Below are 20728 nucleotides of genomic sequence, written 5' to 3'. Positions count from 1 at the left end.
TTTCCACCATGATTTTTCTAGTACCTCTGTAAATTGTGTCCTGGCCAAAATTTCTGATCTTGAGTCTGCCTCTGACTTTCCTGTTTTCTCAAACAGTGATAATAGCTAGAAGCTGCTCTGCTTCTAATGCTTTCTTCTTTCCCAAGCAGAACACCAAGCTGACCACCATGTTAATTTAACAGCTTCAGAGGGCAGCACGTAAACCCAGGTTTTGCAGGTGTATGTTAGGGTCAGTCTGTTTCTCTACACCAAATTCATTCTTCTGACTGAGTACATTACCTCTTGCTTGGGTTTTCCTTCTTATAGCACCCCAATTATGGTGGTGGTCATTCACTTGTTTATAGAGGGAGAACTATAGAAAAGTGAATTAACAAAGCCAGTGTAGGAAGTCAGTAAGAGCAGCGGGAGTTAAACTGCATCTTCTTGGACTATTCAGTGACAGCTTAACCTTTGGGTAATCTTATGTAAAGGGTCATCTGCCTCCATGATAGCACAGTTTGCCATAATAGAAATTTCCTTGACTTGACTGGAAATTATCAAAAAGCTTTTCAGAATCTGACAACATTTTGCTAATTTTGTAATTTCTGATACTCTCCTTTTGAGAGAAGTTCTTACTCATCTCAAGGGAAGAGCAGATTGATAGGATCAGTATGAGTTTTAAAGAAGTTATTCTTGAAGGAAACAATTGTTTTGAAGGACCAGCTTTTGAAGATAATCATCCAGTTCTGGAGTTTCATCAAGCATCTCCATAGTCCTGACTGCACTTTCTCACTCCTTTTTTTGGCTAGTGTTTAGTTGATTTATGTGCAAATTTCAGCTTGTAAAGTTTCTGTCTGCATCTTACCACTCCTGTAGGATTTTCCATAGGAAAACAAAATCCAGTTCTTTGTTTCTAGCAGATGACACTCTGGTAAGCTGACAAATGCATGTCATAGTCTAGAGATTTTAGCAACTGTTTAAAGATAGATAGTTTGCACAAATGTTTCTGGTAAATAACAGAACATACATACAGGAAAAAAGCCATCTTAAATATAAATTATTTTATCATTTATGTTTATATTAATATATATTTTAAAAATAATAAAATTTAATAAATTCTGCATCATTTGAGTTATCTGTTTCCGTAGATAAGATCATGGGCCAATTTGGATTGTCAAATACTGTAACTCATTTTCTCTAGACTTAGGGAAGAGCCTTCCTTCTCTTTCTCCTTGATGACAGCTCTGTCAGCAGAACATTCCATGGATAGTTTTTGCTTTGTGCTGCTTAAGGCTTCCATGCTGCAAAGAAGCTGGAGGCTAGAGTTTCAGGGATCTGGCCTCTATTGTAATTAATTTTTTGAAAAATATATTGCTTTGGGCATTTTTACCAATGGATAAGCAATTATAGTACTATGAAAATAAAAGGAAATGTTCTGTTTCCTATAGAAGGAACTGCTGTTCAGCAACATTTGCTCATTGTCATACTGGTACACTTTTTCTTTTGTAATACCCTGTCATTTGATCTGCTATAAAACAAATTATCAGCTTCTGAGAGGAAAAACAAACCTGTTCAGAATGTTGATTCATTCAAGATTTTTATGGGAGACCTCCAAAGAAAACCCAGGTGCTGAAGGAAGTGGTGTTATTTTCTCACTGGGTGGCATTTTCACTGCTGAGTCAGTACTGCAGAGTTCAGTGCTGCTGGAAGCGTTCTGTTTCAGATGAAATAGAAAAGCAAAATGTTCTGGTAATGAGAGGTTCCCTGGCCCCATGAAGGTGTTTACTTCATAGTCTAAAAAGAGTTGCATCCAAAGTAATTTACATCATATGCTACACTTTTATTTGTCTGAGGAACCCATCATTTCTCCTCTGGAAGTTTTCAGGACTAGCAAAGATATACAGGTTGGCACTATATTCTTCCCAGGATGTTGCATTTTAATAATGTAGGAAGCAGTCCCTAAAGATATAACTTCAGAATCTCTTATGGATCTTTTAAAACATAAATAATGCTCAAATTATATGCAAAGAATAATTCCTATCAGCTGGAATTCCTTCTCATAATATTTTTTTGTGACTGAAAGGTTCTGTAAAATATATGTCTTCTTCTGTATTGCATATTTCTCAAGTTCTATATTTCACTTTTAAAATATTTTGATCACATTTAGCATTAAAGGTTCCCATTTATATAATGGGAAAACACCAGCTTCTTTTGAAATAGCTATTTTTTTTCTGGCAGTTATTTATATTAAGCCCTGCATATTTCAAATACTCTGTATTTCAAGAGCTAGCAACAATGATGTAACAGATTTGGTAACACCACTGTACATCTAGAATATCTTGACTGGTATGTTTACAGCTGTTCCAAATCCACCTACAAATTTACACTAGTGTAAGTGAGATCTGACTTCAGCCTTGTATTTGTGTATATGTCTGACTAAATTAGACACAAATGAAAATGTTGAGGATGCTGCTCCATCTGGAAGAGCTGGAGCCAGAGGAGGATTACAGACAGATGAACATAAAAAGAAAGAGTGAAATAACAACCTGTTGATGATTACAGTGTTTATTTTTAAGGGACCTCATATTCCCTAAAGAAACTGAAATTATTCTTCTGCACTACCGTAAAGTTTATTTTTCCAATCTTACACTTTCTGTGATTAACAGGAAAACCTCATACAAATCAAATGTGCTATGACTCACCAATATCTTGCTCTCTTTCAAAGATGCTCAATAAAGTTTAGAGGAAACTTGGCCATTTAAAAACTTAGAAATTTCAATGGGTTTGAAAAATCAGGCAGGCATATAGTGGACTGATATTTTGCTGTGGCCAGGGGGAAAAGGAGAGTCAGGGAATGCAACTACTCTGTCTTTAGCTGTCTTTGCACCCCTCAGCTTCCAGATCTGGCTATGGAATGGTGCTCTTGACAATGAACTAGTGGAAATAACCAAAATATAGAAGCTTTGTCTTCATGGAGTTAGTTGTTTTGCAAAAAGTCTGTTCCCAAAAATAGTGGGAGTCTATTTTCTGTAAAAATATAGAGGATGCAAAATATGATGTTTGCTACTACGCTGTGGTGCTAGCCTTCAATATGCAGAAAGCAAACATTTATAGGAGGACAGCAAGCAAAAAGAATGATGGTAAATACAGGAGAAACCTCATGAATTTTCATCTTTATCTACATCTTCCATGTTTCCATAACTCAAAAGTAATGCCTGGGCCTTTGAGCCCTTAGTAAGGAGTTAGAATTGTTGGAGTTCTCAAAAGGCACTGGTGACTATTCCATCACAAACCATCACTAAAATGAAAATATCTCTGTTCTAAGGTAGACAATCTGATAATTTTATGCATAACACACTGACTGCCAGTCTCTGACTGTTGTCAGGAGTTTTAATACAACAGAGCAAAATTTGAGTTTCTTTTCAAATACAGATTGAAAAAATATCTGCACAGAAGTTTAATTTTAATACAGTCCTTGCATGTAAAGGGTGCATTTTATAGTAAATTTTTATTATTATTAATGAAGAATTCTGTTCATTTGAAGCCTTTTTTTTTTTTTTTAAACCTCAGATACTTGTAGAGAGGATTTAATCAGAAGCTGTAATCACAATTAGGTCAGCGTTACATTTATGTCACTAATCTTAACACCTCCAATTAATCTCACATGTGAAGTCATTATTTAGAAAATGCCAGTCTTATCTGAAGAAACATTTTTTTAACTCCACTAATTGCAGCACGCCAACAATATTAAAGTAGTATTATTCTGCATCATAGCAAATGGAAGCTGGTCATGAAAGTGTGAACACTTCTAAAAAATCCGTTTAGATTTGAATAAAAATGGTGATGAGATGTGATTTAGTAGAGGGTATGCATGCATATTTGTGTGTATATATATACATATATATCTATATAAATGTAGATATAGATATATATAGATGTAGATTTACATACACATATTTACGTGTGTATATCTGCAAGGCACCAACACTGCACTCCTGTAGCTGTGACCACATGAGAACTGATAACTGCAAAAGTAGCATGAGTGAAGAAAAGACAAAAAAAGCCCAAGCAGCAGGAGCAGAGTGTCCCCAGTCAGCACAGCAGTCCTAAGAACAGCCATTTATGGCCCTGAGGCAGCAGGTGCTGGCCCCGACAGGTGCAGATGGCAGGGATGCATGACATTTCTGGGGATCCGCTCCCTGCTGGCTGCAGCCACATCATGCCAGCCAGCACCATCGGTCACTTGATGCTCCTCTCCCCCCATGGATTCCTGGGTGGCTGGGATCAGCAGGTGCTGATCTCAACCCTGCCATCTCCTCTTTCAGAGCCTAGGAAATGTGATCCCCTGCATTGAGGGTTGGTGTAGGAATCTTACGTCAGCTGCCCAGGGGGATTTGTGGGTTTTCAGATCTTTTGCACCATGACGATGGATGGGAATAAGCCCAGAAGATGAGAAAATATCCTTAATTAGAACCTCAGGAATTATTCAGATCTAAATTCTTCTTTTAAAAACAGTTTACAAGTGACGGACAGAACTGTTTCGCATGTCCCATGAAATAACTGTGAATATAGGGGGGTGTAAGTTTACACGGAATCACAGAATAAGCTGAGTTGGAAGGGATCCACAAGGGTCATCAAGTCCAACTGCTGGCACTGCACATCACAGACCCAAGAGTCACACCATGCACCCAAGAATATTGTTTAAGCACTTCTTGAACTCTGTCAGGCTTGGTGCTGTGACTACTTGCCTGAGGAGTCTGCTCCAGTGTCCAACCACCCTGTGGGTGAAGAGCTTTTTTTCTAATATCCAAACTAAACCTCCCCTGTCCCAACTTCAGTCCTGTAACTGGGAACCATAGTGCCTGACCCTTCTCTTCCCTCATGAGGAACTTGTAGAGGTCTCCCCTCAGTATCCTCTTCACCAACTCAACAGATCAACTGCCCATGCATTAGCAGAAATTTTAATATAAAGCTTTAATGCTGGAATCATCATGTGATTTGCTTTCGTTTCTCTTTCCAGAGAAAATCACAAAAGATATTTGGTTTAGTTTAGCTGCTCTGAGACCTCTGAATCTGATGTATGCGTCTTATACTTAAAAAGCCAAAGCTCTCCAGTATAATTTAAGTCAGTACTAAACAGAAAAGCCCTGGCAAGTGGGCAAGACTGACCATTAAAGAAAGAGATTTTGCATTCTCTCTTTTAGCGCCCACATAAACCTCTGGAATCTTCCCATCTCCAGCCTCATCATCTCTCCAGAGGGGACATATAGGAAGAGCAGCACAGCAAGGTGCATTCTCTCATACAGATGCAGAAGAGGCACAGCAGAGAGGTAGCAGAGGATGCTAGAGACTCTGGGGCCGCCTTCCAAAGCTCCCCCATACACAAATTAGGTAGCAGGGCTACAGGTAACAAAGAAGCAAAAATCCCAGTATCTCAATGCCCTTTTGAAAAAACATTCTGTTTGTTCTGACACAAAATATTGTAGAGATGCCTTGGCATGCAACAAGAGTGTGAGTGGAAGAGGATAGAATGAACTCAGTAGAGTAGAGATCTCATGCCCTGATGAGCTTGCAGTGCACAGGCGCTGTGCACTGTCAAATCCGCTGTTCTATCATTTGTAAGCAGAGAGAGGCAGGTGTTACTGGCAAAGGGTGTTGGTGCTGTTTGATTTCACAAGAGGTGTGATTAGAGAAGGTACTTGAAGGTGGTGAGAATAATCACTTGGCATGTGAAAATGAAAGGCAAATCCAAGCAGAGAGTTTGGTGTAATGTTGTGAAAAGCACATTTATGTGTATTCATTTGAAGAAGACAGACGTATAGTACCAGACAATGGAATTTTTTTCTTTGAAACTTCTGTAAAGATAAAGTAGTATCGAAAAGATTAGCATGGGGTTATAAAAGTTCAGCTTTATATAAGCTCTGTAGTTTGTTTCAAAAGGAGTACAAACCACAAAAGCATTTTATGATTTTTGAAAAAGAGGTAAGAAATGTTCCATTTTTCTTTGTTACTGCTATACATTTTGTGTGTATGGAGTTTGTTAGATAATGTGAGTGTAATAATGTTTTATGTCTTTCTCCTAAATATACAATTAAAGCACATTAGTACCAGCATACCAGCGATATGTCCATTATTAAATGTAAAAATTTAAGAACTTTATGTTAATGAAACATCAAATTTGAGACTTTAGTTACATATAAGTTAGGAAATTCAGATGGATGGTTCCCATAGCAACCTATCTCTTCCTCTGTGGTTTTCATTTCAGTAGAACCTTTCATTACTTGATTGCACCATACATTGTATCATGCAATTTCATCATAAAATGTCATCATTAAATAACCAAGAAGAGAAGAGAGTAGAGGTTTTCTTCATTCAATACTTTCTAACTTTAATTTTTCTGTTGCACAGAGAGAAAACTGATGCTTAAATGAATCAGAACCATGTCTAAATATTTTCTGCTCTTTTGGAGGACCTCCGTAAATTTGGCTAGGTTTTTTGGAATCACAGAATGACGATAAATGATAAAATAGTTTATCACAGTAGCATATAATTCCTTTGAAATTGACTATTGTCTGCCTTACCACATAAATATGTAGCTCTAGTAAAATGAGACAAAAACATTTTTAATTTGTAGCTAAAAGATTTAGTCCATCCAGACACAGGGAAGAAAGTGATAATGAAAAAGGAGGGCACTTGAAGGATTTTTTTTCTGACATCGAAATACAGTTTACTAAATTACAACTCTGTTAACTGTCACTAGTGGCTCTGCCAGTTAAAGATCATTGAGGTGGCTTCTAGGCAGCATAAAAAATATTGGTATTTTTAGTAGTAGACATTTAATTCTGAATTTTCCCATACTGTAAATTTTGATTACAGATGAAGACCCAGTGAGATCACACTTTTCATTACACAAATGAAGATAGTGATTAACCTAACCTTGTTAGGGCTTTGTTGCAGAGGATATCAAAAAGGAGCATATTGGGATGGTCTGAATCTTTTGGGAACCTCATCAACTGACCTAGTCTTTTTAATTTGGCACCTATACTGTGAGCACTTCCAAGCCCTGGAGTGCTATGAGGAGCAGTTCCACAGCAGTAAAAACCTATCAAAAAGAAAATGGACAAACTAAATGAGAGATGGAAAAAAATAAAATAATTTCTAACTTTCTCCACTAATTCTGTTAAAGAAATGCTAAAAAAAAACCAAAAAAAAAAAAAAAAAAAAAAAAAACCCTAAAAAAAACTGGAGGATAAAACTGCAGAAACAGAGACTTAGATTAGGAAAATGAAAGGCTTTTCTTCCTCAAAAGCCTTCGGAATTACAATGATTTTCATTGCCTTGATAAAATCAGACCTGAGTGTTACTGCCATATCTTCTTTTGAGCTCTCATAGTGCTGATAAGTTTTGCATTAAATGAAAGCAAATAGTTGTTTATACTTCATTTTACAGCAGTCAGCGTGTCACTAAGTTAACACTTCTCTGAGATTTATAGGGTAGGATTTAGACTAATTGCTGGCACAGCAGATTTCAGCCAAAGGTTGCTTTCCTTTAACCATTTTGTTTTTCATATGCCTTGGCTGATTTTAGGTTATTGGAGTCCAATATAATTACTTGTTTAATTGCTTGGAAGAAGTGGAGCTTCCGTTGTTCAAAAATGGCTTATTTTCTTTAAAAATAACTGAAATCTGGCTTAGGGTTCTCTAGAATGCAATGCACTATACAACTGTGTTATTTTATCCTTTTAAAAATTCCCTGAATAGTCATTACATCTTTGGAAAACAGCTAATCTCCAGGAGGATGTGATAGGTCTGGCTATTTTCCAGGGTTTGCAAGAGTCCATGACAACTCAATATCATAAGAAAAATTGTTTCTGAATCACTAAATCACCAAGACTGGGTCAAAGACTCCAGAACCAGCCTCTGCTTTCAAGAGGTGACACAAAATAGAGAAGAAGAAAACCTGACACAAAGTCCAGAAAGCTTGTTAAAAAAGGTTGGGAAAAGGGTTAATCAGTTTGATATTGGTCCGTGCCACTTCTACTTGTGCTGTACAAACTTGTGTTGTGTTGAAGCACACCAGTAATGGAAAAAATGAAGGAAAAATATTGAGAGGTTTAATGTTTTAGTTAATGACGTGAAGGGGAGTGAAATAACAAACAAGGTAGTAAGATAGGGAAAAGTATAGCCTGCATGTTGAGGAACCAGAGATAATACTAAGAAGTTCAGGGTCATTATTTCTGTCCCTGATACAACTCATTACCTTAATGCAGAGCTTAAGTATGTCACTTCCAGCCTTCTCTCCTCTCCAGAGGACTATGATGTGAACATGTGAGTTCCTGTCCCTGTGTAATCTATCAATCTGTTCTTCTATCTTTTCCCTTACTACTTCATTTTTTGTTCAGTGCCAAGCAAATCTAACACAAAGGGAGGGGTCTCAAAGACAGTGAAATTCCAACAAGTTTCATGAAAATTATATGTTCTTGTGCAAAAAAGGAGAACCAGAAATTACTCCCAAAAAGAATCCCAGCTGAAGGCAGCATTGCAGCCTGAGTCATCAGAGACAGAAGCAGCAAAGGGTCAGCAAAAGGATGGGTACTAAGAGAAATCCCCAGAGACTTTGCCACAGATCTTCTCTGCATATTGCACTTTACCCCAAAATTCACAGGGAGCCAGGCATTAGCTCCAGCTCTCACAAAGACAGGAGCTGCGCCTCTGAGTCCAGCATATACATGGAAATTCCTGTTGCCTAGCCTTAACCCATCTAATGGAAACACATTCTTGTTTTCGTTTGGGATTTGTGTGGTGTTTTGTAGGTGGGGGTTGGGGGCTTGTGTCTGTTTGTTTGATTGTTTGTTTGTTTGATTGATTGATTGATTGATTGATTGATTTTTTGAGGTGTGGTGGGTAGGGAGCAAGTGTTCTGCACTACTGGGCTCGATTTGCACCATCAGACATGGTACCAGCCATAAACACTAGACTGATGTTTTTTTGCAAGGGAAAGGTTTGCCCCTCTTTTTTAGGACTAAAATCAATTTTGGGTAGAATATTGACACAATTTATTAAATTTAGTCCTTGGCTTTCCTGGTGAAAATAGAGATTGCTTTTTCTCTGCCTGGTGTGGCAAGAAACCTGGTTTCTAAAGATATGAAAATAATGTAAAAAATAAATAGCTAGTAAAAGCACTTCTATTAATTCAGTCTGTTTGGAGACTGTTGCAAGACATATGTTGGTTCACCCTGCCTTTCCTCTTCAGAGCATCTGTAAGGTGCAGTGCACCCCTGAACCTCTACCAAACTTTTCACCTGAGTGCTAAGTAATCATTTGCAGAACTTTAGTTTATTTATTTTTAATTTAATTTATTTATTGTTTACTTCATCATTTGCAAAATTCTTTATTTTGTGAGTATGCTGAGGGCAAGATGCATCTGTTTCACACAGAGTCTTGTGAATGCAGCCGACAAGGATTTGTGAATGATAGGAGGGGAAAAGGTTCAAAGAGGCTACAAAGCATTCCTCCTGTTCTTCTCTTTTCATATTTCTTTTTGTCTGTCATCTCAAGACCTGAAGTTGAGGAAGCCATTTAGTCCAGCTCACATCTACATCAGTCCTCAGGGACACCATAGGGATCAACAGGACTCCATCAGTGAATCATATGAGCTCAGGAAATGGTCCCAGGTGTGCTGATCTTGGTTTCATGTCTGGACAACTTGATCTAATCTTGAAATAGAATATTTTATGTACTTATTCAGAGGGCAACTGTTTTGTCCTCATACGAAGAGAAGAAAGTTAAGATTGCGATGAGACATTTTGCTTTTATTAGATCTTGTTGTGTCTATTAAACCTATTAAACAGCAGCTGATTGCAAAACCCTCTTTCTAACTGTCTTGTTTCAAGCTACTAGCAGTAGATATCAGACAGTTATGTCTGTTCTGCTAACTGAATACATTAAATTTAAAAGATAAAAGAGCAAGAAGAGGGAGTGGAAAAAGTTCTAGGGAATCATTTAGGTTGTTTTAGCACCTCAAGCTTCTATTCCAATGGATTATACTTCTGTTGGTGTTTCAGAAGTAGCTCATGGAACTGACTTGAAGTTTGTATAGATATGAAGCTTGAAAATAAACTGTTTCAGAGGTCTACAATGTGAGATTGGAAGGCTCAGGTCTCATAGTTCATATCACCATCACTTTGCTTAGCTGATGAAAATGAAATGTTCAGGGGTTTTTCCATAGTATGAGAACAAGATATGACATTATAATACTTAAGAATAGCAACAGTAGTAGGCTGAACATCATCATAAAGAAAATAATTATGAAATGTACTATTCCTGAAGGAACAAAAAACTAATATGCAACCATTCTGAGAAGGCAAAAAGAAACCAGAGTATCACACACTGACAGACCACACACTAGTCACTTATTAACACACAAAATGTGTGATATTTTCATTGTAATTGAGATTGCTTAGCCAGGTTTCAACACAGAATGAACTGCAAGCTGACTTTAAAAGTTTGTAGACAGCCAAGTGGACTTTGATGAGTTTTTGAGTGAGACATTCTTAAAGCTAGATATGAGAAATTGTCAGGGTTTTTTTGCTTTATGTACTACTGCTTGTTCTTGAGGAGTCCAGACTTTCTTCCCCTATCCCTTTACCTTAATATAGCCTATGGCTGTTCTTTGGTGTTCTGTGAGGGTAGATCAATTAAAACCTTTTTGGAGCCAGACAACTATTCTCAATTGCAAGCTACTGATTTCATTCTGTTTTTAAGATTTTTCAACTCTGCTGTCTTAGTGATGATAATCATGGTGGTGAGTATTTGAGTAGCTGAACCTGAAATACTTCCATTTTCACTAAGCATCTGTTTTAGCAGTGCTTTTTCCTGTGCATTAAGCTTCAGCCCTGGGCATTTGTAGCACTGTAAGGGTAGTCAGTAAAATGTAAACACTATGTCTAGAAGGTCTTAATGGTCATTTCATGGCCATATTATCAACTCTATCCTCCCTCTTGTCCTGTCAAAAGCATAGGCTTAGGAACATTGCTAAAGTAATTCCTTTAATTCAGTTTGAGTAATTATTCTTCCTTTCTGAAGAAATGAACTTCTAAATTTGTTGCAGGTTAAATTCTTTTTTCATTTGCTCCTCCTGCATCTTCCTTAAAAGAAAATAAAAGCATCAGTGAACTCCACTGTAAACAGTACAGATAAATATGTTACGTTTGGTTTATGTAAAAATAAATTGCATTCTGTATTTAGCTTAAACCCCTAATGTTGTGGGATATGGGAATCATGGGGCAGGGGAAATACTAGCATAGGTACTTTATTAGTTTCCAGATCCATTCTTTTTTGATTGGCTCCAGCTTCAGAAGAAAGAAGTCTTGCATGGTCCTCACTTGGCACTCATAATTGGAAATCTACAGCATCAGTGTGGTGGATCATTAGTCACTTTCGTTCCTTAAAGCATAATGTAAAACTTTTCTATGACAAGCTGTTTGTGTTTCTTTAACACTGCTGAGTCTTTCTTGCAGCCCGTGTCAAGGATTGAACTTTACAAATTATCTATTTCAGACATTGAGAAAGAAAGGACTTAATGGCTGTGACAGTCCAGACCCTGATGCAGATGATTCAGTAGGTCACAGCCCTGAGTCTGAGGACAAGTACAGAAAACTTAATGAAGATATTGATCTAATGATCAGCAGGCAAAGATTATGTGTAAGTACCCTGAACTCCTTTTCAATTTTTTTTACTTTCTGATATTTCTCTGAACCTGGCAGGCATTGCACAAGAAAGAAAACAAAGGTTGTGAAAGCCCTGATCCTGACTCCTCTTATGCTCTCACCCCACGCACTGAAGAAAAATACAAAAAAATTAATGAAGAATTTGATAATATGATCAAGAGCCATAAAATACCTGTAAGTACCAAAGGTTAGATGGCTGTCTGCTGATAACTGCTGCAGTAACAAACCATAACCCTTTCAGTTCTGGCTTCTTAAGGAAATAAATTTAGCTAGAAAGTGGCTTTAATAGCCAAATATGTAACAAAACACTGTGGTCAGAAAATTTCACACAACATATTTTTCTTTCAAGTCTCTAACTCTGACACACAGACAAAGCCTATTATGGGTGAAACCTACATAAGGAAGTGAAATATACATATATGAACTATATTCACTTGATTTACAGAAGTGTTTTACCACACACCACTTGCCCATATTATACTTCAAAAATAACAGTGGAAATCTTTCTTTGTGGACAGGCTAACAAATCCACAGAAAACTTTCTGTGATATTTCTGTGGCAATATAGAAAAAGTGTTATAGAACTGAAATTCCTTTATATATAATAATTAGCATGCTTAGTGTGTATAACTTCAATTCTCCATTGTCTCTGCTAAACTCAGTTGCAGCACTGAAGGGTTACAGCTACTTGCCCACTGCAGAGAAAAAAACTGCATGAGAGCCTAATGGCAGGATTCAGACATGTTTGTGTGTTGGGGTGATTTTACAGCTTTGTCAGAGGATTTGCTTTGACCTCATCAGCATTACTTTAATGCTTTAACATGAGCTAAATTTTGTTTTAACCAAGTCAAAATTTCTAACAATCAGTCATATGCCTTGCCAGATATCTAAGAGAAATAACTTGCATGTGCTATTTGGTTTGCACAAGACATACAAAAGATGAATACTTTGTCATTATATTTGATATTACATTTATAAAGACAACAAAAACAATATGGAGGTTTGGAGGTTATATTTGGTTGGTTTTCCAAGTGTCTGTGGAAAACAAAGTAGGAAACCAAGTATTTGCTAAGATCCAAAGAAGCATTTGAATTTGCAGTGGTAACTGCTTATTTCTAAAAGACAAGAGATGATTTATATGTGTTCATTTGTCATTACCATACAGAGGATGCATGGTTATCTACCAAAAAAGTTGTCTCGATACCCAGAATACGCCAGGTTTTCTGTAGTGTTAGTCAATTGTGCGCACAAAATCTGACACCTAAGATGATGATTTTTCTTAAGGAGGCTCAGATTCTGTCTCAAGTACTCTAAGTGTTCTTTCCATTAATTCTCAGCAGAAGTATTTTTCACTCAAGGTAATCAAAATTTGAAGAATTTCTTACATCAGGCCAAAAGTACTTTGGAAAATTATAAGGAGTCTAAGTAATGCTTTCCTGAAGACCAGCAAGGCACCAAATTTGAGAAAGTAATATTTAAAATGACTGGTTAAGGGTGTCCAACATGTATGTAGAATATCAAGGAGGAATACAGATATATCCAGAATTTTTTACCTCCCTTTTTTCCTTGCTTCTTTTGGAAAGCATTTTTTCTCAGAAGAAAAAAAGCTCTAAAGCTGTCACCATGAATCTGGTTTCTCAGGATGCAACTCAGTTTGACAAACGATGACTGCAGAATTTAAGGAGACTTATAAGCCAGAATGTTTAACCCTTTTTCACATCAAAAGCTCACCAATTATTATTCTTTCATGCCATTTCTCTTTCAAGGATGACTTTCGGCTTTTTCAAATCAAACTGACATAATTTTCACCAAGTTACTTTTCTGCCTTAAAAATCTATTTGAGATGATCCTTCAGAACCTCTGTTTATCTCATGCTACCTTCTTTATTCCCTAACAAAACAGATTGTTATAATCATCTGAAATCTTAAGACATTAAAAAATAAAAAAACCTTGCAAAAAAAAAATTCATTGCTGTAGTGGAGAGTTCTATCTCTTTCTTTACCTCCATAAGCATTTGAGAAAATTGTCTTTTCTGTAAACTCAGGAAATGCGTAAGATTTGGAAACCAGACAGTTAATCTGAGCAAGGTGTATGAGTTTTGTTTTCCCAAAATTAATGGAATTTCTCTCCAGTTGCTTTCATTAAATATTACTTTTTGATGCCAAATATAGTCCTACTTCAGCAATTAACTGGTGATTTAGCATACAACTTCCTACCTTTCAGGATGCTGTGAGGTGCAGTGTATTAATCTTTTTTGTGCAGTTATTTCAGAGATGCTTCAGAGATACAGAATAGCAAAATGTTAGCATTTTTTCATGTAAGACAGAATGGCCATTCTCTGAATACCTCACATGCAGAACTCAGTATCCTCCATCAAGCTGCTTACTACAATAGGAAGAAACAGTAGATATTCTCTGCTAATGCAACAGGAACTCCTTCTCTTGGCATAAGCCAAGATGTAATGGGCAAGATAGAGATCACAACTAGTACATAATGGAAATTTGTAACTATCTGGTTTTATATATAAATATTATGTATTGTAACTATCTGGTTATATATATATATATATATATATTACGTATTGTATATAGTAATAACCTTAACTGGACAAATCAGAATAACTAAGTCAGGGGAGATATATTCATTTACTTGTGATCATCAAAGGTAGCCAAGAAAATTGGGAAGAAGAAAGCAAAATTAATCATAAAGCCACCAAGTCAAGGCTGAAATTCACTACTTACAGAATATATAAAACAATGCCTTGCCTCTGCCTGGTCTTGTAACATAAAAAAGTTGCTGCCAAATGAAAACCACATTGGCTTTTTCTCCTAGCAGCTAAGCCCAATAATGTTTCCTCAGATAATTTTCTGGGGATAAGTATTCATATTGTTCTAAATCATCTGATAATAATTAGACATTTATTTGTAAATTTCATAAGAGTGGTGAAAGCAGAGGAGACAGAAATAGCCCACTAGAAGGAAGCTATAAGAATCTCTGTCTCTAAATAAATGAAGGCCTGACTGAACATGGGAGGGATAAAACCAATATTTAACACAGAATGTTTGGTCCATTAAGTTCCAAGGGGGGGTGAGTGTCCAACACTTCGTTTGGCATCACGTACCACAGCCTGTAGAGTGAGGATCTAACACTGTGTGCTGTACACTGACAGTACCATCTCTGGTGAGCCATCCGCCCTCTTTGGCAGTAGTGTCCAAAGAGAAAAAAAAAAGGAGGGGAAAAAAAAGGAAAAATGTGGCAAACTTTATACACATGACAGTAAGGCTTTGTCTATTTTAGAATCCACAAAAAAGCAAAAAACAAATTGAACATAGAGTTAACACTGGGTGCTTATCTCTGAGGTGAATTCTTTGAACAGTTCTTGGCAGGCTTTTGACACCTTTTAATGCCAAATAACATTCTTCCCAGAATTTTTCTTTCTTAATTTTGTTTGGTTGTTAGTCCAGGCCAGGATTTTTTTGAGGTTGAGAAAGCTTGATGGTACAGTATGGTATACTCTGTGGCCTTAGATGGCCTCAGTTCCTACTAATATAGATACTACACAAGTGCATCAGAAACTTTAATGTCCATCAAGCTGAAATGGAATCAACATGACCTAGGAATGACTATGGAATCTGCAGGACATTGCAGTTCTTGGTGAGGAACATGTAACACTCTAATGAAGTTAGATAAACAGAGAAAACTGTAGCTAGAGATGTAGTGTTTAATCCTGATATTTATCCAGTCAAACTTCTCTCTCTACTTTTGACTGGAGCAGAAGAAATAAAAACTACTTTATTTCAGATACAGTATATTGTGCTAAAAAGCAGAGGGTAAACTGACTTTGCCCTGACAAAATTACCTATGAAGTGCTCTGTAAACAGATGTAAGTAGATCCAGATAGTAGGTAAGATGATGTTAGTACAGAAATTAAACAAATAATTCACCTACTTTAAAAATTTATTTTTTAAATGACAAAATAAAAGCAACAGGGAAACTGGCAACCCAAAGAGCAACCAAGATTGGAGCTCTTTCTTGCTATACAAATGTAGAAAAAGAAAAATCTTAAACAGTTTGGTTTGTACATGAAAGATGGGGCATAGTGGTTAAAGCAAACAAGCTTTTAGAATTCTGGCAAGACTTTCAGTTTTGCACTTTTGCTGGTGTTTTAGTCTAGATAACAGAAATTTAGATTAGGAGAATATATTAAGAAAACAGGGGAAAGAGTAGTCTCTACCCAGACTCAGAGGGCAGAAGTCATAGGTCTTGTGACACAGGGTGAAGAAAACCTTATGCAAAGTGCTCTCCTGTGGGTGATAGATAATGCAACATGGGCTGGCACCCTAGCAGGCAGGACCATGGGCTCAAAGCCATCAGGTGGAGAGAACTTCATCACAGCTCTGGATGTTGCAATAACCAGGAACACCATGTTGGCTTATTCATGTCTCACATCAGGCTGTAATTGGGACTGAAACATGGAGAGCTATTCACATCCTCCTGTGAATTCACTGGCTAAAACCTTTTGAAAAAGTAGGAATTAGCAGCAGCAGCAGCCAGCTTTGAGCTCCACAGTCGTGCTTCTGACTAACATGGGATTTAGGAATGTTTTGGGTCCTTCTGGGGCCAGTAAAAGAATTAGCTCAGAATATACCTTCAAGATGATAAAATGTTTCAGATTATGCTACGTGACCCTATTTCCAAGGAACCTAGACCTGAGTCATGAGGTTGCAGATTACATGTAGATTACATGTAGATTCTTAAATCTGTAGATTAGATATAGAATTTGTGGATTCCCAAAAGATCTCACCTTCCTTTCCTACTTCTGCTTAAATCAATCAGCTCTATGGAAAATACTTCCATTGGAGTGTACGTCAGCTTCTCAGGAAAGAGAAGCAAATTCCTGTGTGCCCCCAGGCTGGTGAGCAATGCCAGCAGGTCCATCTACTCAATTACTGTTGCTATGGCCATCTCTCACAAAAAGGAGGCCACAGGCTACAGAGAGGAATTTATCAGAGCTAAATTAACACTTCAAAATAATTCAAAGGCATTTAGTGTAAAGTATCCTTAACATCATACCCTGAAAACCTTGCTCTGTGTTTCAGTGGTTAGGCAAAATAATTCCTCTATATTTGAAGTAAATTTTTCTCTGTCCCTAGAAAGGACCAAGAAAGAAAAGAACAACAACTTTAAGAGATAGCTGTAATTTGATGGATAGTTCTGTAATACAAAGGGCACAGCCAACAGCTCCAGCCAGAGAAGAGACATAGGTGGCACAAGGTCAGGGTGCCCCAGTTGCCTGGCAAGAAATAGATACATCCAGCTCCCCGTGTATTTGTCCTAGGTCCTTGAAGATACACCAGTACTATCAGCTGCCAACAACAAAATTAAAACCTTTGATTTCCTCCCTCAGAATATGTTACCAAGCTACTTTAAAGATTTCTTTTTTTTTTTATGTGTTTAAACTCTTAAAGTTTGTAAGATTTCTAAATTGCAGATTGAGGGGTGCTTGGTCTGTATTCACATACTGAATACTTAAAATGTTGTCAGGTAATTCTGAAAAGGTTTTTCTGATCAAAAAGGCAAGAAATTAATAATTTTAAAAACCAATAAATTAAATACGGATTTCTAACATAGTCATAACTTTTATAGAAATTCAAGCAACTGCTACCCAAGAAACCACAACCAACAAACTCACAAGCAACCAAAAAAACCTGAACTGAGCTTTCTAAGAACATAATGAGATGTGCATCTCCTCACAACCTCTGTTAGTGTGGTACATTATTTGGGGTTTTTGGGTTTTTTTTAAAAGCATTCTTGCAAAGGGAAGTGGCTCAGGAGAAGATTTTGCCTTTGGGTATGAAAACAGGATGTTGAAAAGGCATCACTAAACACCACTTCTCCCCGCCCCCCCAAAAAAAACCCACAAAGACTAGTGTGTATCTAAATTTCTTGTATTTTTTAGCTGTCTCTGAGGAGAACTTTTTTTTTTTTAAGCCATTCCAAGCTAAGATAGAAACTAAGTACATCACTGTGATGTTGTCTTTTATGTAACTTGGGATAATTCTGATTGCTAAAGCAACACAAGCTGAAATGAAAGCCTTCCCTTTTGTATTGTACCTTCCATTTTTTTTCCATGTAATGAAGTCACCATTGTCATGTAACCTTGATCTTGCAGTAATCTATGGCACTAGATTAAGGTACGACAAGCAAAATATTATGACTTCACAAAATGAAAGAAATAGAAAATTGTGCTACATTGGGCAGAGGTTTGTTTTAAACAAGAAAAAAGTAGAAAAGAAGGAAAAAATCTTTCCAGTTCTTACAAAATAAATGTGCGAGCTGCATTAAATGAACATAGAATTGTGATTTGAAAAATTATATTTAAAAGCCTTAGTAATTATTTTGAAACTCTTCTTTTGAGTCTTAGGGGAAAGGAGTAAGCACAAGTATAATAACCACCAAGTACAAAATATTTGAACTAAATATAGAGTAACTGAGCTTGAAGGCTGTTTTACTTTCGTACTGTTATCATATTTGTTTTCCTTTTTTGATTGTACAGGCTGTTCCACCACCAAACTTTGAGATGCCAGTTTCTATCCCAGTGTCCAACCACAACAGTTTGGTATACAGTAACCCAGTCAGCTCACTGGGAAACCCCAACCTTTTACCACTGGCTCATCCTTCTTTGCAAAGGAATAGCATGTCTCCTGGTGTGACACATCGGCCTCCAAGTGCAGGTAACACAGGTAGGCTCTGTTCAATCCCATCCCTTCTACAGTCGACTCCTTGCATGTGTTGTCACTTTAAACTGTACTCCAAGCAACAAAAACTCTATTTTTAATAGTCATAAGAGGTTTTCCAAAATTTTCCAAAATTCCAAAAGAGACGAGGAAAAGAACCCAAAAAAATACCTGACTATTGATTAAGATTGATGGAAATCAGTGAAGTCAGTAAAGAACAGAAGGGTAGACAACATGCTCTTTCATAAAAAGGCAGCTTATCTACTTAATTCATGCAAGTACTCACTATACCATAAAGCAGAGGAGAAAATGTGGCCAAATGCAAATGATTTGAAGCAAGTAAATTAGAACACTCATTGCTTAAATAATCAGTCCATAGGCTAAATGCAGAATTTCTTTTTATTGATTCATTCACAAGTTCCTTGATGGGTTAATGTTAGTTGAGCTCTGTACTTCAGTGCTTTACATAGCAAGGGCTTGTGCTTTGTTCTGGTGAAGATGAAAGCTCATCTCTGAATAGGATAAGTGGGGATTAGGTTCTTTCAATCTGTCTGGCTCCAGCAACATGAAGATCCTTAAGTTTAACAGGTTCAAAGAATCATTTGAGGTCTCCAAGTGCAAAGAGATGTTTTAAAAATCCTTTGTGTGAATGTCTGTGAAAGGCTGAGGAAGTTAAAAACTATGTATATGTGTGTGTATGTATATACATATACATATATAAATATTCTGAGTTACATTCTTCTCCAGGGATCTCCAACCTCTTCCTCCCAATTCTTTGCTTTTCAACTAAGGATAGTTTTCAAATGAAGGACTACTATACATAACTTCCAAACATAATTTTTCATATGCTGTGGAAGTATGAAACTAAAATAAGGAAATTATGGGTACTCCATACTTCGTTTGTCTTTGAAAGGCAAGTGTCTCATACTGGTAACATTAAACATCATGATTTTATAATTATGGGTCTCATTCAACTGCCTGTGGAAGTCAGAGGAAAGAAATGGGTACTACAGTAGGCTGATTGAAGGTAGAGGAAATATTTTGAATGTCTGAGTGTTGTAATTTATTGTGCTCATTTACAACATCTCATTTCAACCCCCTAGGTGGCCTGATGGGTGGGGACCTCACAACCGGTGCAGGCACCAGTGCAGGTAAAGAGAACAAAATTTATATTTATTTTTCCAAGTGAGTAAAGGACTTACTTCAAAAGCTGAGTTCCAAAATAGTTCCCTTTTAGATGGGGGATAGTAAAAATTGATTAACATTTTTTTAATTCCCTCAGGTTGTGGAGAGTTCACTGATATTTTTGTTTCTCTTATTAGTAGAAGGGGACTTGTTTTGCAGCAGCATCAAAAAATTTTGCACCTCAACAAATTCCACAGAAACAAATGTCTGGTTTCCTTCACGTTAACCTTTCCATAAAAACTTTTGGGTACACTGCTTTTCCTTGTTCTAGAAAAACTTAGTGGAATCAGTGTCAGAAGTGTCTGATCCTTTTAGCATCTTGGGAAGGTTTGCCATTGACTTGAGTGGAATTGGGGTTTCATTTTGTGAATTTAAGCTTGAATAAAGATTTCAATAGTGAATTGCTCATTGTACTTCAATGTACTGAGTGTAAATTGTATTTCAAACCCCTGCTCTAAGACCATTGCTAGTCAGCAAATCTGTTAGCATTTACTTAAATGATCAGTGATTAATTAACTTAAGCTTTGTTATAAGTATTTGCTTAACTGCTTACACAAAAGGTAAAGGATTTTCAAAATACTAAGGCAGAGAAAAAGATGAGCCATTTAGTCCTGCTCCCTTAGAACTAGTAAGAACTGTACTGTGTTATCAAAGCAATGTTGTCAGAGTACTACCCTTTGCCCAGTAAACTCAGTGATTTGTTAGCAATATCAGCAATGTTGCATTATGACAAATATGGATTACAAAAGACAATGGCAAAATTACTTTTGCAGTTTGAGAAGGAAGCATGTATGTTCACAGAAAACAACTGAGTGGTAAAGCAAGATATTTTGTTGGGTAATTGCTCTCAGAGAGAATTGTATGGAAAAATAGTTGGACGATCCATTTTGTGCACTATAAATCAAGGCTGATATAAATTACAATTCCAATATTGTCTGTTAAAATTACTTATAAAGAAATGTTGGATATAATGCTTTGGGTTTTTTCTCCCTTGTCTGTTCTCAGCCCGAATTAGGGACCTCCACTCCCCTTTTATCTTCACACATAGATGAATCACAGATGTTTGTGTGATGCATTCATAGTACAGTTAGAGCTGCACA

General features: G+C 36.8%; 1 protein-coding gene across 14 annotated transcripts in view; it reads left to right on the top strand.

Moving 5' to 3' along the window:
* MEF2C (myocyte enhancer factor 2C) overlaps positions 1-20728 on the top strand; it is a 127704-nt gene that overhangs the window by 80058 nt on the left and 26918 nt on the right. For 10 of the 14 annotated variants that reach the window (XM_086868740.1, XM_086868743.1, XM_023944709.2 and 7 more), the window contains 3 exons: positions 11538-11681; positions 18263-18449; positions 19547-19594. In XM_086868740.1, coding sequence (XP_086724866.1) covers positions 11538-11681; positions 18263-18449; positions 19547-19594 — 379 coding nt within the window. Of the gene's footprint in view, positions 1-11537; positions 11682-11743; positions 11882-18262; positions 18450-19546; positions 19595-20728 lie in introns of all 14 variants that reach the window. The other 4 variants (XM_086868745.1, XM_023944706.2, XM_086868738.1 and 1 more) reach the window with 2 other exon arrangements.

This window comes from Cyanistes caeruleus, chromosome Z (assembly GCF_971803275.1).
Source record: "Cyanistes caeruleus chromosome Z, bCyaCae1.hap1.1, whole genome shotgun sequence".
Taxonomy (NCBI): domain Eukaryota; kingdom Metazoa; phylum Chordata; class Aves; order Passeriformes; family Paridae; genus Cyanistes; species Cyanistes caeruleus.
Note: the sequence above shows the minus strand (reverse complement) of the source record. Positions and strands in the feature narration are given on the sequence as shown.